This window comes from Platalea leucorodia (assembly GCF_965183815.1).
Source record: "Platalea leucorodia genome assembly, chromosome: 3".
In the NCBI taxonomy this organism is placed as follows: Eukaryota; Metazoa; Chordata; class Aves; order Pelecaniformes; family Threskiornithidae; genus Platalea; species Platalea leucorodia.
Window position 1 is genome coordinate 69,282,573 of NC_138825.1, and position 16,295 is coordinate 69,298,867.

The window sequence follows — 16,295 nt, forward strand, 5'->3', positions numbered from 1 at the left end:
CAGCACTTCCCAGAGGCCACAGCAGCCTTCGAGGAAGAGAGATTATCCCAGCCCCATTCCCTCCTTTAGCCAGCTGCAGCTGCAGCAGCTGGGGTGAACATCCATAAAAAGGCTTTTTGTCCATCTGATCAGGCCTATCTCCCTGAGGAAAATGCAGTAAGTTAGACAGAAACATTCCCTGCCCAGATTTGGGTAGTAGACTGCTACCATGTTAAAAGAAGAAAAAGGAAAAAGAAAAAGAAAAAAAAAAAAATCAAAACCCCACAACATCCCACCATCTCAGGTGTCTGTTTTTCTGTTCTGCTTCCTACTTTTCCCACAGCCTCCTGCCAAGCCCTCACCTTTACTTCTGCACGTTTTTCCTCTACCGAATCGTATTATCATTTGGCTTCCTCCTTCTCTACTGCTGAAGTAACTTGAAATAAAAAGGCAGCTGTCACCCATCACAACCACACTTGTGCTCCTTCACTAGTGAAACTTCTTCTGCCATAGGAGAATAGCAATTCCCTGATCAACACAAATCCAGGCACAAGCTTCTGAAATATCTACGCCTTGAGCAACTTTTCTCTGTCCTCAATAAAAACTGATTGCGATTCTCCACTAGTTATTTTCCAAGCAAGTCTGTCAAAGGAATAAAGAGACCATCAGAAAATACAGGGCCCTAACAAAAATGACAAGCAGTTCAAAGAACTGATATAAAAAAAGGTAGTAACTCCTACTATAAATGTAGAAGGTATTTTAAGGCACATTTAAATAAGAATTTGGCTATTGATATTCATGCAATATTCATATACTGCAGCTTCTACATGAAGAACTGCAAATATTTTCAAGGAACTCAAATTCCCTCTTTATTTACTCCTTCCTTCCCAAAATGTGGCTTTAGCTCCTCTGCAGAGGCACAAAGCAGTGCTACATGTTACATGTTTAACGTTTTACTACCACCTGAATATGCTGCATTAAAACATGAAGCGATCCTTTCCCACCACTGTTAAAACAAGAGAGGACCCATTGCTGTCCCTTCCCTGCAGCTGTGTGCTGGACTACAGGACAGACAGCAACTGCGCTTGGGCAACAGGGGAATTTTTGGGCGATGGGACATTTTTGGGCAATGGGACCTGCACAGCCAGAAAGCCCTCCAGCTGAGCGAGGGCAAAGGTCCTCCCTGCAGCAGGGTTCCTCCCACCAGGAACCTTGCAAGGAGAAATTGTCCAGGGCAGCATCACTGCCGCTTTTTTGCTGGCACTTGAACAAGGTGCACACGGAGCAGGAGACACAAGCCCTGCAGCGACAGCGCAGGAGGGATGAGCACTCACCAGGACTGCCAAGTCCCAGGCAGCTAAGCAGCTCTCATGTTTAAGATGGCAAGATGGGCGCTGCTGCATTCAAAGTTTCCTTTGTGAGGATCAGCTTGAAAAATGAGAGGAGGAAAGATGTAGTTTAAAAGGTCACTGAGGTTTAGGAAAAGGGGAAAAAAAACAAACCAAAAAACCCCACCACTCAATTTCAGAAGGAGGTAGCTCATACGCTCCAACTGTCAAAAAGAAAATTTGACACATTATTGTGAAGAAACAGTGAGATGCAGCCAACAGCCTAGTGCTTTAGCTCTAAATCTCAGCTGGAAAACAATATAGCAGCAGTTGAAATGGACTGAAACTAAAGTATTGCTGAAGCAGCCTATTGCTGGGCACCTAGAAAGAAGCACTGAAGAAGGGTGACCAGAAGACTCTATGTTGAACACTACGGTCAGAAGGGAAGCTTGAAGGAGAGGATGCGCAGTGCTGTGAGCAGGGAGGACGTGCAGAGGATGCCCAGTAAAGGCAGAGGCGGAGGGTTCCCGGCATTCGCTCTAGGTGCTGTCTGAAGACACAGGAAGGATTCAGATCAACCGATAACTTCATATCAGACAGAAAACAGACATGCTTCTGCAGACAGAGACCAGTACTTAAGAAATAGGTCATGGTGATGTTTACCAAAGCACAGCAAGCCTGTAGAGAAAGCCATTCTAGATGCATGTGCCTTGTTGACAAGAGACTGTACAACCGTTCCTCTGCTAAAAGAGGATGCTGATGGGCAGGACAGCCTCTGCCTCCAGCTCCTGTGAAACTTATCCTGGGAAAAGGCAGATGAGTGACTCCTAGGAAGCGCTCTCCCACTTTTTTCCAGATGCAAAGCAACCTATCTGCAATGGGAATATTTGGAGTCATGGGGAAGAAGGAAGGAGAGAACACAAAGACAGGGAGTGGGGAGTCCTTGTAGCCAAAAGCAGGCAAGACGAAGCTATTGTGAGAGGTAACAGGTTTCTGACAGAGCAATGAATATAGGCAGAAAAATGAGAGAAGTCTTTGGGACCATGAACAAACTTTTCAGGTCTGACAAGGACCAGGCTTTGCTGCTAAATACGCATTAGGAACAAGTTAAGATATTTATCAGCTGGACAGGAGAATAGCTCCCAGCTGCAATGATCATATCTGTCTTTCTTTACCCTTAAGTAAACTGGTTACACATGCTTTTCTTTTGTACTGGGGAAAATGTCCTACATGGTGCAAATGTTTTGTGTCCTAAGCCTCTCTGAGATAGAGTGGGTGCGTGAGCAAACATCATCTCCAGCTGCCTGTGCCTCAAAACAAAGAACACGTTCCCTTTTGGGTTTGAGGTAGAACCATAACACACACTGAGACTGTTTTTAAACAGCTGTTTAGATTTCAAGAAATAACTTTGTACAGCCCTAGGGAATGTAATGTACAGAAATGTAACTATCCTGAGCAACTCTCCAAAGGAGAGAGTGGTTCATGTTTCAAGATGCGGAAGAAAAACAGTCAAGAGAAAACAATCTCATTGCCGATAGTCCCATTTTGGGGAACGGTTCATACAATTTTTCATAGAGTAGTTTGGGATAGAAGGGACCTTTAAAGGTCATCTACTCCAACCCCCCTGCAATAAGCAGGGACACCTTCAGCTAGATCAGGTTTCTCAGAACCCCATCCAACCTCACCTTGAACGTTTCCAGGGATGGGGCATCTACCACCTCTCTGGATTTTTAAACCAAGTCCCCGTGATGCAACTGGAATGCTTCTGTAAGCAAAGTGTTTGCAGACAAAAATGAACGCCTCCTTACACAAGGGTGTAATACGTATTGAGACTGAGCAAAAAGCTAACAGTTGTTAATTTTATTATTAAACCATACATGGCTTTTCTCTTGGAGGAGATGTATGGACTTTGAGATACAAATCCCTACTTCATTTTGGGTAAGATTTGCATAAGTGTCTGGGTGAAGTTTTCCAAGAGCAATTTAGGGCTCTGAAGTAACTGCATCTCTCTTGAAGATTTTACGCTACGGCATTTTGAAGTTTTATTCCTTACTTTATTGGAATTGACAGTTCACACTGCCATACTATAATACTAGAAAGTGTCAAAACACCAAATACACGTAAAGAGTGGCGTCAAAACAAAAAGGGACTGCTCAAATGCCTGAAGTTCAACACAAGCTGTACATCTATAGACCTCTGAGTTGTCCCCGACTGCACATTGGCAGCTGGGCAAAGAACTTGATTGCAGAGATAGTCTTATGTCATATTATAAATCAGGTTAGTATTTTTAAATTTGCAGGAGATACATCATTCCCAAATTTGTATTTGTTCAATGCAGCTATACAAATGAAAAGCAGAAATAAAAGTGGTACAGGGATTAAAAAAACCAAAAACAGGTGAAGTAATTTTCCTTACACGAAAGAAGAATACTCTGAAGGAAAAAAAAAAAAAAAACGATCTAATTTAAGAGCTGTTTGCATTTAGAGCATGTTGAATAGCTATAAAAGCAACCATACAACACTTTGAGCTCAAAAGTCAAGTCAGTACTGCTTATGTAGAGCAAAGCACTTACAGGATGACCCAAACTCCCCCACATGCAAATACTTGAAAGAAAATTAAAAGAATCACACGACAAGATTCATTTAGGGTTTAGGAGGTGCAATAGGAACAAAACCCACACAGCTACTGAACTGACTTCAGCAAAGGTGCAGTGGCCCAGATGATCAGTTTGGTAGCTTACTTTTAAAACATAGCTTATTTTTAAAAGGTAGCTTACTTAAGGCAGAAGAAAAGTGTTTGTGTAATGCAGTACAATTATACAAAGATATCCAGCACTGAAGTTTCAAAAGATTTATAAAGTTAGACCACAGAGAAGCGTACGACTTTTGTGCTCTGGATTCCTTCAATCTCACATTACTTAGCAGTGACAGTGACCCCCAATTCTTCTTCAGGGCAGACGCAGGGGTATGGTTTCATAAGCCAAATTAGCGGCTCCTAAGAGAAGGGAAGCTGTTCTCTTCTCGCATCTCTGTCTACCTTGGGCTCTGGCTCTCATCTGATACCACAGAGAGACAACTGATTAAAACAATCAATTATCTCAATTTTTTTCTTTGTTGGGTCTAGTGAATTGACTCATCTTACCTTGTGATCAGATGAATGCCAGCGCCAGTTCAGAGGGAGGGCAAAAAACATAGTTCAGAGCAGGGGGAGGAAGCACAAGACCTCCCAGTTCAGCAGCAGCAGTGAGGTGCTAATTCACACTGTAGAACATAAAGCTCTTCACAGCACTCAGCTGCCCTTTGAAACTATTGCCTAAGAAAACTATAGTCACCAGACATATGGACACAGTCTAAATCTAGCCTGGGCCACTTTAAGAAAGAAATTTTAAGAAGAAAACCATTTTACACATATGAAACTTGTTTATTACACTTAAAAAGCTTTAAAGTAGATTGGAAGGTGGAAAGGGGTAAAACCAGGCTTGCTAGAGATAAGCCTAGAGGCAGCACACCAACATTTGAGGGACAGCATGCTAGCGAGGTCCTTCGGTCTGCTGTCTCACTGGAGGTAGGGGACGGAGAGCCATGCAGCAGCAAAGACGCAAGGGCTATAGATGTGTTAGAAACCTGAGAATGGTCACATAGGAACTAGGGCTTCTCTCCCCAAAAAGGTGGCAGGAGCAATAGCCCAACTGAAGTGCATCTACACCAATGCACGCAGCATGGGCAACAAACAAGAGGAGCTGGAAGCAGTTGTGCAACAGGAAAGCTATGATATAGTTGCCATCATGGAAGCATAGTGGGATGACTCACACAACTGCAGTGCTGCAATGGATGGCTATAAACTCTTCAGAAGGGATAGGCAGGGAAGGAGAGGCAGTGGGGTAGCCTTGTACATTAGGGAATGTTTTGATTGTCTAGAACTTAACGATGGTGTCAATAGGGTTGAGTGTTTATGGGTAAGAATCAGGGGAAGGCCAACAAGGCAGATATCATGGTGGGAGTCTGTTACAGACCGCCCAACCAGGATGAAGAGGCGGACGAAGTGTTCTCTAAGCAGCTGGGAGAAGTCTCTCAATCGCCAGCCCTTGTTCTTGTGGGGAACTTCAACTTACCTGATGCCTGCTGGAAATACAATACAGTGGAGAGGAAACAGTCTAGGAGGTTCCTGGAGCGTGTGGAAGATAACTGCCTGACACAGCTGGTGAGGGAGCCAACTAGGGAAGGCGCCCGCTGGACCTCTTGTTTGCGAACAGAGAAGGCCTGGTGGGCGATGTGACGGCTGGAGGACGTCTTGGGCATAGTGACCACGAAATGATAGAGTTTTTGATTCTTGGGGAAGTAAGGAGGGGGGTCAGCAGAACTGCTACCTTGGACTTTCAGAGCGCAGACTTTGACCTGTTCGGGAGCCTGGTTAACAGAGTCCCTTGGGAGGCAGTCCTGAAGGGCAAAGGAGTCCAAGAAGGCTGGACTTTTTTCAAGAAGGAAATCTACCCCAAGATCCCTGTGTTTGACAGTCTGCCTCTAAAATACGCTGCTCTCCTTGTGTATTTTTATAGGAAGAAAGGCCCTCTTGGGTGCACTGATAAAGCCAGGTGGAGCTGCAGGACAAAATGAATTTTGTGCTTTGCCAGATTTATCAGACAGTGGAGTGTTGGCTGTCTTACCACACTGCAACAGTGACCGTGAACTTAAAAGACAAGTCTACACTTCAAAAAATAGCAAGGTGAAAACAAAAAAAAAAGAAGAAATTACTTTCCCTGGTTTTCTTTAAAATCAGGGGGAAAAACACTCTACATTTTCAGTTTGATAAAGGCAGTAATACAGTATCTGGGAAGTGCTTGCTTGGATAGCATTTTCCCTCATTATTCACTGTATGTGAAAGAGCTTTTCTAGCTAAGTTGGTCACCTGCAGATGTATACTCCATGCAGGTGTCTGTGCTATCAACTCCTAAACCGGAACAAATCACACAGCATAGCTGAAGTATGTCAATCTTTGAACGCACTACAGAAATATGCTGTCTTACTGGGAACTGGAACAAGAAAGCCACACGTATCTTTAGATCAGATAGAGAAGGTCATTCTTATTCTCTGTCAGTTGCCCAGATGAGCTGTTCAGACACTTGATATCTAACTGTGTGGTCAGGAACCCAATTCTTACACAAGTTCCACATCCTGTTTTCAGTTACTGAAGAAAACCCAGGTACAGGAAGGAAAGCTTTCACACTGCCTTCCTCGGGCCTCTGCTGGATGGAGTTCATTCAGGTTAACTTAACAAAAGCGTGGGAATGAGAAAAAGCAAAGACTTCATTAAGAAACACTAAAAATCCCCAACACGTAATTTAAACGGCACATTGGTTGGGTTTGGGGTGGGGTGGTTGGTGTTTGGGGTTTTTTTGCGGTTTTGTTTTGTTTGGGGGGGGGGGGTGTTGGGTTTTTTTTGTTTTTGGTTTTGTGTTGGTGTTTTTTGGTTTTGGTTTTTTTTTTTGAAAAAACACCAGATACACTTCTCATACCAAGCAATGCTTAAAAATCAACCCTTTCACACATCTAACTTTAATTTCTTCAATGAATTTACCTTGGCAGTGACAAAGGCTTAACGCACATGACTCTGTACAGCTCCCCCGAAAGCAGACCCAACATCAGTCCCTCTGGAGCCGTACTGGATCTGGGCACAGCTCCACGAGCAGCTTAAACCAACCTACGATGAAGCTGTTGCCAAAAGGGGCAATTCCACCAACCTTCTTCCTCCATGTGTTCCTGCCACCAGCCCTGCACTGGCCGAGGTTGCTAGATGCCAGCCTAGGGAAAGTAGCTCCTGATGGCTGAAGGCTGGGACTGGGACCACCCAGCTGGGCTCCAGAGGAGGACGGGCAGTACATCCTCTTTTAGCAGCAACGTGGACACCTTAGATTGGCTTAAACTGTTAATGAAAGTGCACCCTGGGAGGCACATGGTGACAATCAGAGGTAGTTCCAGGTTTCTTATACAAAGGTGGAGGTAAAAAGGGTTGCTGATTATTTCAAGAGATGAGGGTACGCAGAAAGAGAAGGTTCAATGAATTTTTCCTCGCTTTGGGTGTAGGTAGGCTCAGAAGCATTTTGCAGCTGCATGGAAGAGAAGCTGCCCACTGGTCTTTCTGTGGTCTGACAGACAGCATTGCTTGTGAACCCTGTTCAGGTAACTGTCAGTACCTAAATGCATCTATCACAACACTACCACCATAAAATTTCTGACTATCCACTACATCAGGGACTCAAATACAATACAGAGTGAGGAAAATCAGCCTGTCAACAGAGCAGGGCTGAGGGCTAAGTGTACTGAGGCATCACAAAAGAAGACGTGTGCATTTTAAAAAACTGTTAACACTACACATGCTGTTTTCCTTCATTTATTTTGCTTCTTGAACATACAGCAGCTTGCCTGGGAAAGCTATGCCATGTAAGTCAACCAGGACAACATCTCTTCAAAACACATGCTGTACTGTCTTGTCTATTGGTTGGTGGTTACATGGTCATAGGTCAAAAATATAGACGAAAATCACAAAGACTCTAAAGATAGGGGACACATACCCTATTTTTGTGTACAGAGATGACATCAGCATCTGATGTGTTGCTCACTGCCAGCACTTCATCACACAGATCCTCAGGAGCCATAGAAAAGAGCAACTCAGTTTATACACGCTACTGATTCCAAGTGCGACCTGACGAGTCACATCACAGACATCACGAAAGACAAGACATGAGAAAATGTCACTGTGGAAGGCTGGGAGTGAGAATGTTACAAAATAAAAGAGATCTGGCTTAACTTTGTGTTCTTATTTAAATGCAGGTGAGAGGAGTTCTGCTTTTTAGAGCATTTAGGTTAACTTCCGACAGTGGATTTCAAGCACAATATGGGAAGTTGTTGAAGAAGAGGAGCTAAAAATCCTGCCTTGAGGATACCAGGCTTGAGTTATGCAGACTCCCTGAGAATGACTCCCTCACGCCTCTGCTTGGAGACTAGAAGATCTGCAATATGATTTCAAATGCACTCTCTCATGCTCCTTATGTACTTGGCTTATGAATATTCCTGCCTTAAAGGGATAAAAAAAACCTTACAAATGTAAACCTCATGTCTGAAACTACAAAGAGAATATTCTACCTCTGCCTTGCAGGCAGAGATTCCTAGAGATCTACAGGGAGTCACTGGGCAGGGGAGAGCGACTATGGCACCGATACACATGGGCACTGCAGAGGACTGCTCCGCAGGCACTCGGGGCACGGGTCCTGGAAACCTGGGTGGGGGAAGAGGCAAAGGACCCAGTCTGCCTGGTCAACAGCCCTCCCAGAAAACGCTGAAGAGAAAAACACGTAAGGGAGTCCAGCCCTTTCCCCCAGGACAAGATACGCTACCAAAATCACCTCCAACGAGCTGCACATCTCCTGCAGGCGCTCAGAGTAACTTCACAGGGCACCCAGGCTCAGAGAGCGCAAGACCCAACAGGCAGCTGGCACGACCTGGGGAAGTTCAGACTTGCTGAGCCAGTGGAGCCTGGAAGCGAAGGACTTGCTAACCACGCAGACCTATTTCCCTTCATTATCCCCGGCAGAAATAAGACAACTCTCTTCATTAATTCTCCTGACATGCCTCCCTTTCCCCTCCTGCACACATACACCTGCCACAGCCTGGCTCTGTGCTATGCAACCAACTGCCCCGCAGCTTTCCTCCCTTCCTCCAGGGGCCACTTTTCAGAGATGTTAAGTGCATCTGCATTTAAATATAATTAAGAACGAAAGTGCTCACTCTTCCTGAAAATTCAGGCCCTGGGAAAACAGACAGCCCCTGGAAACCCATCTGGTTCTTTCAGCAGCGAGATCGGTTTTAGCTGATCAGACACCAGTCGTGTCATTCCCTAGTCTGGACACAGTCTTCATGTTCTGTCCTTTACTTTCCCATTTCAATTCCCTTGTTTCTCACTTGAAATGTACATTAGTTTACTGACTATCAATGGCCAAGTTTACAATTGTTTCTATATATCCATATAGCTTCACTGCCATTTAACAGCAGACTTAAAACCAGCTCCATCTTCTGTTCTAACTATAGGTTTTGAGGCAACTTGTTGTGCACTGATAGGCAATACCTAAGGATTACATACAAAACACCAAGTTTCAGTTGTGTCTTTTACTTAGTTTTACAACAAAGAGAAGCTTGCTTGTTCTCATCAAGATGAGAATTAGAAGAGGATTCCACACATGGAGATCTCGAGCAGCATTAAGATGTTTCCATCCAAATTTTCAGAAGTTAAGTGCTAACAGCATTATTTCTGGTACTTACTGCCCAGATCAAATTCCCCTGCCTGCGGACAAGGCATCCCTTCTGCGTGCGACAGTTTCTAGTAAACACCAATTAACAACCCAGCTTGACTATAACCTGGCGGCCCTAACAGCGATCCCCTAGGATTTGAGATCATTTGTTCTTATTCCAAAACAAGTGATCTGAAACTGGCTGCCTTTCAGTCATTCATCCACCTCATTCTTTCCACGTGGTTTCAGCAACCGATGCTAATATACCAACCGCCTGAAGCTCCCCAACCAGCCACTGCCAAATATCTCCAGTTTACACTTACATATAAGTTATTCCAAACCCCTTGTTATTCTACGGAGACAATTACAACCAAATAAACTTCTTCCTATGCTGCTTTAATTTTGAGATCTTGATTTTGGAAGAAACAAATTATTTCCCTTTTCACCGCTCCTTACATTCTACTCTCATTCTTGCTGTCTGAAGCCAACCTGAAACACAAGGGCTAAAGCAAGGTCTCAGAGCTTGGGAAAATTCAGATCCTGTTCCACTTACTGTTGTATTAAGCAACTTAAACACAACACTGAGTAGTCCAGTTTGTAAATCATGTGGATTACTTAGAATACAAAGTGCTTTGCTACACAAATAGGGCTGACCAAATCAAGCCCTGACATTCGGCTTGATTACAGTTAGCTAATTACCAGCAAGAACTTAAAAGGATTTTCTTATTTTTTTTAAATGTACTGTACCTTTTTATGACTAGCACCTTAATTAAGTCCTCAACTGCATCCTACTGTTGAATAACCGTACCAGGTAGTAGAAAAGAAAAACCAGGGCTCATTAGCAGAAGGAAGTTTCAATTTTCAACTCAATACATACTGAAAAGTCCACTTCAGATTAAGGCTACTTAGCAAATGCCCTAACTATGAGAAACTATTATGCAAAGTGGGTTCAGTAAGTGCCCCACCTTTTCATTAAATTTAAATTCTCTATAAATTTTCACTGCATTACAAGCAACTTTCAGCTTTGAAACAGAGTAAGTACTGCTGGTATGATGGGAGTTGCCTCTGCTCAGTCTGTGCCAGTCAGGGCAAATCTCACCACATTATGGGTGATGAAAATTGCTGTGCCCTCTCTCTTTTATTTGCTTACATTTGGTTTTGGCCAGCTACCCCGAACATTCAGAGGCTTGGCAACTGCACGCGTGCCATACTGCTCCAGTATTGCCCCCTGCCCGAGTGATGGCAGGGAGGACAAGTCAAAAAGGCATCCATTTTCTGCTTCTGGACTCCGGGGAGGATACTCTGGTACCTCCTATTCAGCATACAATATACTGTCTCATTAAATGGGCACATACCATTTTTCCCTCTCAGGACTCTTGTCACAGTGTTTAGGGACTTCTGCTTGTTCTGGACAGAAATCAGAGCTACAATAAGAGGAGGTTTTGTTAGTCTCACCTCCCACTCGCTTGCTGTAGAAATTGAACACCGTACAGTGAATGAGAAAGGATGGCTTTATGACTATAGAGCAGAATGGTAAGCTAGTTAACTGGATTTTATTTTGCTGATAAAAGTAACTGTGTGATGTAGGACAAGTCACTTAAACCAAACTTTTCTTTATGATGCATTTTTTAGTGGAGACCAATTCCTCACATACACTGACCACTTACGATTTCAAGCAAAATCAACGCAGTTTGGGCATATTCTGCACATCTGGCAGAAAGATGCATTATATCATGCTGGAATAAATACACGGACAAAATACAGAGGACTGCACTCGACCCTAATTTGCACCGCTGTTACACTGCCTGCTTTCAGAAGGTCACTTTTTTCCCGTTTCACTGTCTTCAGTGGCAAAACACAATCATCCTCATCCAGCTTAGCAATTGCTGACACGAATCCTAGTTTCCTAGTCTCACAGGAGTCCACCTAACAAGTCTGTCCCAGAGATGGGCATCCTGCCCTAGAGCAAATAAACTGGTGCTTCCAGGCTGTTACAGTTCCAGTGCTGGGTTCCTGCAACTCACCTCGTGTTTGTGAAAGTGTTTTAGAGCCTGTGAGATGTGGAGAGGGAATGGGGGGTGGGGTGGGGGTGGAAGAGGCAAAACAATGAGAAAAAAAGAGAAAAAAAATAGAAGTCAAAGCTTAGCAAGTCAACATCTTCCAAGAAAAACAGGCTTCCCACAGACAGTGTGTCTGAACTAAGCAGCCAAGCTGCAGAAGTAGGTCAAGTAGGTTATCTCAAGGAGGAGGGGAGAGCATCCTGGGCACTAGGTATAGCAGCCAGGGCACCTACGCAACCATCGCACTGTGCCAGACAGACACATCCTTGGGAGTCTGAAAGATTACTGCAGCAGCAACAGCAGAAGGGGTAAGAAGACAAAGTTAAGAAGCCGACTGCCACATAAGCCAAGAGACAAGGCAAAAATAAGGAGAAAGGAGTGTTATTTCCCTTGGTCCTCGGGAAAGAAAAACAAACAGTATCAGAACCTCTGGTTTTTTAAGACAAGAAAACAAGGGCTATATCTGCCCTTGTCTTACAGATTTGGAGACTGAATGGTACAAATATATTCCAGTATTATAGAGCCACTGAAGAACAACATAAGTGCTAGAAGGAAAGGAAAATATGAGGTTACACAGGAGAAACCTTCTGGCAGTGGGATCCGTTCAGCCATTTAGCAGTGCCTCAAGAGAAACGATCAATACCTCATACCATCAGGTTATCTGTAACGGTGCCACCGCAGTGCCAGCGGCCATGCTGCAGGGAACACTCGTGGCTGGGGAGAGGGGTGCTGGAGGATCCCTTTCTAGAGGATGCCCGAGTCGCAGCTCCTCCTCCTCGGCTCGGCGATGCCACCCGCCGGCTGCCGGCATTAACACAAGGCGGCGGGCACGGGTACCGGGGCACGGGCACCGGGGCACGGGCACCGGGGCAGGACCTCCTCCCTCCATCGCTGCGCTTCCACCCTCTTCAAAGGACAAGAAAAGTCTCTTAACCGCTCTCTTTTCTACAAAGCGCAGCAGGGAGCACCACCACCTCCAGTTCTCCGCAGCCTTCAGAAACTGTGTGACAGTCTTTCCACCGGAGAAGAGGGATTTACTGAGTCATCAAAATCCTTCTGACAGAGTATCAGCCCTTGCATAAATCCATTAAAAGGCATGACATTCAAAGTGAAAGAGTAAGGATGTCACTGTCAGCATTTACGAATTCATAAAGGCAAACACATTCACAAGCATCTAATGAAGGGACGTTGTGTGCAAGGAACAAATTGTAGTGAGATGTGACGGTCCTTCCCCGTTTCTCTTAGAACAATAAATAACGAAGGATTTATAGTCCTGTGAAATATGGAAGGGAGATTATTCCGGGGGCAGGGGACTGACAGACACAACCCTTCTAAGCTCAAAGCAGCTTATGACAGCACCTCCATTAAGCCATAAAATAAAGTATGTATGTATCATCATATCAACACACAGATGAGAATCTGCAAGAATGCTGCTACATTTAACACATCTTTCTTTTGACTAGGAAAACTAAGCATTTTGGCAAAGTGCAGAAAGCATTTAGAAAAAGAACTAATAATTTCTGTATCAAATTTTCTTAAAGTTCTAGACATTAAGTCAAAGCCCGGTAACTGGAAAAAAAACAACCACCAAGCAAAACCCCCCCAAGCCCTTGTGCAAACACATTCAGAAAAATGGTTAACCATAAGTAAGAGGGAGAGACTATTTTAGTCAGAGCACCTCAGAAACATCAATGAAGGGACAACTCAAAGGGGAAAAAAAAAATCATGTAGAAGAAAAAAAAAGTTGAGGTATATGCATCCATAATGTTAAATAATGAAGACAGATGTATATGCATGGATAATCCCTCTCAGCCAGTTTTATGTGAAAGCATATCAACAATTAAAAAATGAAGCCTTTACAGATTCGGCAGTACCTTCCCACTGCTGCAGCTAACACATCTTCCAGCAGGGAACCGCAGACCCTTCTGGCAGAACTCAGCTCAGCGAGGCGGACGGTTTTGTCCTCTGCTGCATGGAGGTGAAAGCTAACTATTTAAAGCAGTCCAGTTCGTACAGGCTGCTACAGGTGTCGGGAGAGCTCTCGGAAACTGCTCGGGATGGCAGCACCTTTCAGCAGAGCAGCAGTAACAAATGGCTAAGCAGGTAACCACTGCCAGGTACAGCCGCAGTGGACGAAGGCAGGTGTAAGACACACAGACTGATACTACGGCAACTAACGATTCCACTGAAATGACTTCATTTTGAGAGCTGCATAGGCAACACAGAGCTATTGCACTTGTTTCACAATCAACTATTTTCCATCTCTCTTCAAACTTTCACTTCCACAATTTTGATGCTCCAGTTGGGTAAAAGTCTTTATTTAGGAACAACTGAAAGCAGGCGTTTAAATAACAAAGGGGTTTCTTTCTCTATGGATTTTCTCAGTTGGGTCTGTGCTCAGCTCAACAGCAGCATTAAATTCTTGTATTTCTCAACAGAAATTCTGTATTTCTGCAGAACCCAGAGGCCTTGCACACTCACATGACGGGCAGTAGCATTTCAAGTCACCCCCGCAACAATGCCAGTCCGCACAAAACACGGGAACACTTATGAAACAAACATTAGTAAAACCTGAGTTTGTATTGGCTGCTGGATGATGAGCCAAAGATGACCTGGAGAACTTTACGTTCTCCTCGCCAGCCCTGCAGCACTCCTCAGTGAGGGAGAGGGATGCCATCATCCCCCTTCTCCCCACCACAAGTGCCAACTGTCGCAGTGTTTTTCACAAAACTACCGTAACACTAGAGAAATAAAATTCAGCTGTCTCCAAAAAAAAAAACCAACACCCAACAACAAATTCTTTTAGGAACAAACCAACAATAAATCACTGCTTTTAGCAGAAGCACTTTACTAGGAATGCAACAGGAGTTTATATTTTGGTGTGTTTGTTTGTTTTGTTTTGTTTTTTTTTTTTTTAAAATTAGCAAACTAACAAAAACATAAAGAGTTCACAGGTTCATTCATTAACAATTCTCCAGTTTTCCTTCTACAGATTTTATTTCAAGAACACCGTGGTCAGACCTTCAGACAAAGAGAAGCAAGTTCTCTCTTAGTTCCCAGATTATTGACCTCATCAGATTTAAACTTGCCAAAAATTACGGACTGATCAATAAATCACTGTTAACTCTTGAGCTTGCCAGGAAACATTACTCCAAGATTTATCTTCTTTTTGGTAAGGACCATGGTGCCTCGTAAAAGACAATCTCCAGGCATGGACTAGTCTGCATGCGCCAGTCAATGCATAACAACATTTTCACTGCGGATTCATTTCCATCTCCTAATGAGGACTCCTTCTTAGGATCCAGCCATTCACGCACACAGTGTGAGCAGGAAAGAAGCCTGCCTCTAGGATAACTACAATTTTCTGTTGCCTGCCTCCTCTTTAAGAAAGGATTACTTCCAAAATGGAACCAGCGTTCTCTTAACCTAAAAGATCATTCCTACAAAATACCAAGAGAAAATTTGGAAGGAGAAGTATTTCATAAATCATATCTAAAATTACTTAAGAGTATCTAACAAATTACAATCCAGAACTGCCAACAGATGTGTGTATGACTCATCTCACATATAGTTATGCACAAACTGATTTTTTTTTTTTCTGAATTACTTGCAAGAATAAATCTAAAAAAGATATCTATTATTAACTGAGGTACTGATACAGTTGGGAGGTGGGGGAGGAAACAAAGCTTTCCAGCACACAAGCCCTTTGACATCTTATTTAAAAATATGTAGTTAATTTACTTACTTGTTCACACTTCGGCAGACAAAATGAATATGAATTAAGACTGAAGTCTTAACCAGTATACATCAATTTATGAAACAAATAACCCCACCAAAAAAAGTGAACTCCAATGCCATAAAACACTGAAGACAAATCTTAAAAAAAAAAAAATTAAAATAAAATGCAATAATAAACTTAACTATTGCCTATAAAAACACTGAGTTTTAGAACTGAGAAACGAGAAATACATATGTTTTAAGAACTGCAAGGTTAAAGTTAGAAGGAGATGATATGCAGAACTACATAATTTTGTTTGTTTTTACATGAAGGATATCCAAAGTCAATTATTATTTTAAGGAAGGCCTACAGAATACGAGAAAAGTACATTAACAAGCTATCAAAACAAAAATATTTCAAAATACTATAGCATTAACGTAACTCACCAGTGCTATAGTATCTTTTAAGTTCTGTCCGTCTGATGTCTTTCAGTTGATTGTATTTTTTCTTTTTCTTTTCTTTGTCTGGAACAGTTTCCTTTTCCCCAGCAAGTTTACAGTTGTCTTCAGAGGAACTGATTTGCTCCAAAATAACTTTACTTTCATCATCTTTCTCAGAAAGTGTTTTGGAAACAGGAGATCCAGAGGAATTGGCAGAGACAGTCTCGGTGTTTTGTTTGGCTTGCCTTTTCTTTTTCAAACTATGCATAAAGAAAAAACCCACAACATTAAGATATAGCCAACCTCTCCAGACAAGCTAACTCACTTGCTAATGATTTTTTTAAAATTAATTTAATATCAGAATTCTTTACAACTCAGTAAAAACCACACACTTTGCATCAGTAACTTGGTAGCTAAGATTATCCTATAGCATACTGTTCAATCATTCATCATATCATCATCTCAAAGATATCTTCTCAAGAATAACAA

General features: G+C 43.0%; 1 protein-coding gene across 9 annotated transcripts in view; it reads right to left on the bottom strand.

Annotated features, from left to right (window-relative positions):
* The window catches only part of NCOA7 (nuclear receptor coactivator 7), a 98,300-nt gene that overhangs the window by 35,460 nt on the left and 46,545 nt on the right, over positions 1–16,295 (bottom strand). For all 9 annotated transcript variants that reach the window (XR_014227750.1, XR_014227751.1, XM_082307633.1 and 6 more), the window contains one exon: positions 15,813–16,066. Coding sequence is in view for 7 of the 9 variants with exons in the window: in XM_082307633.1 (XP_082163759.1) it covers positions 15,813–16,066 (254 nt within the window). In the remaining 2 variants the exon portion in view is untranslated. The remainder of the gene's footprint in view (positions 1–15,812; positions 16,067–16,295) is intronic.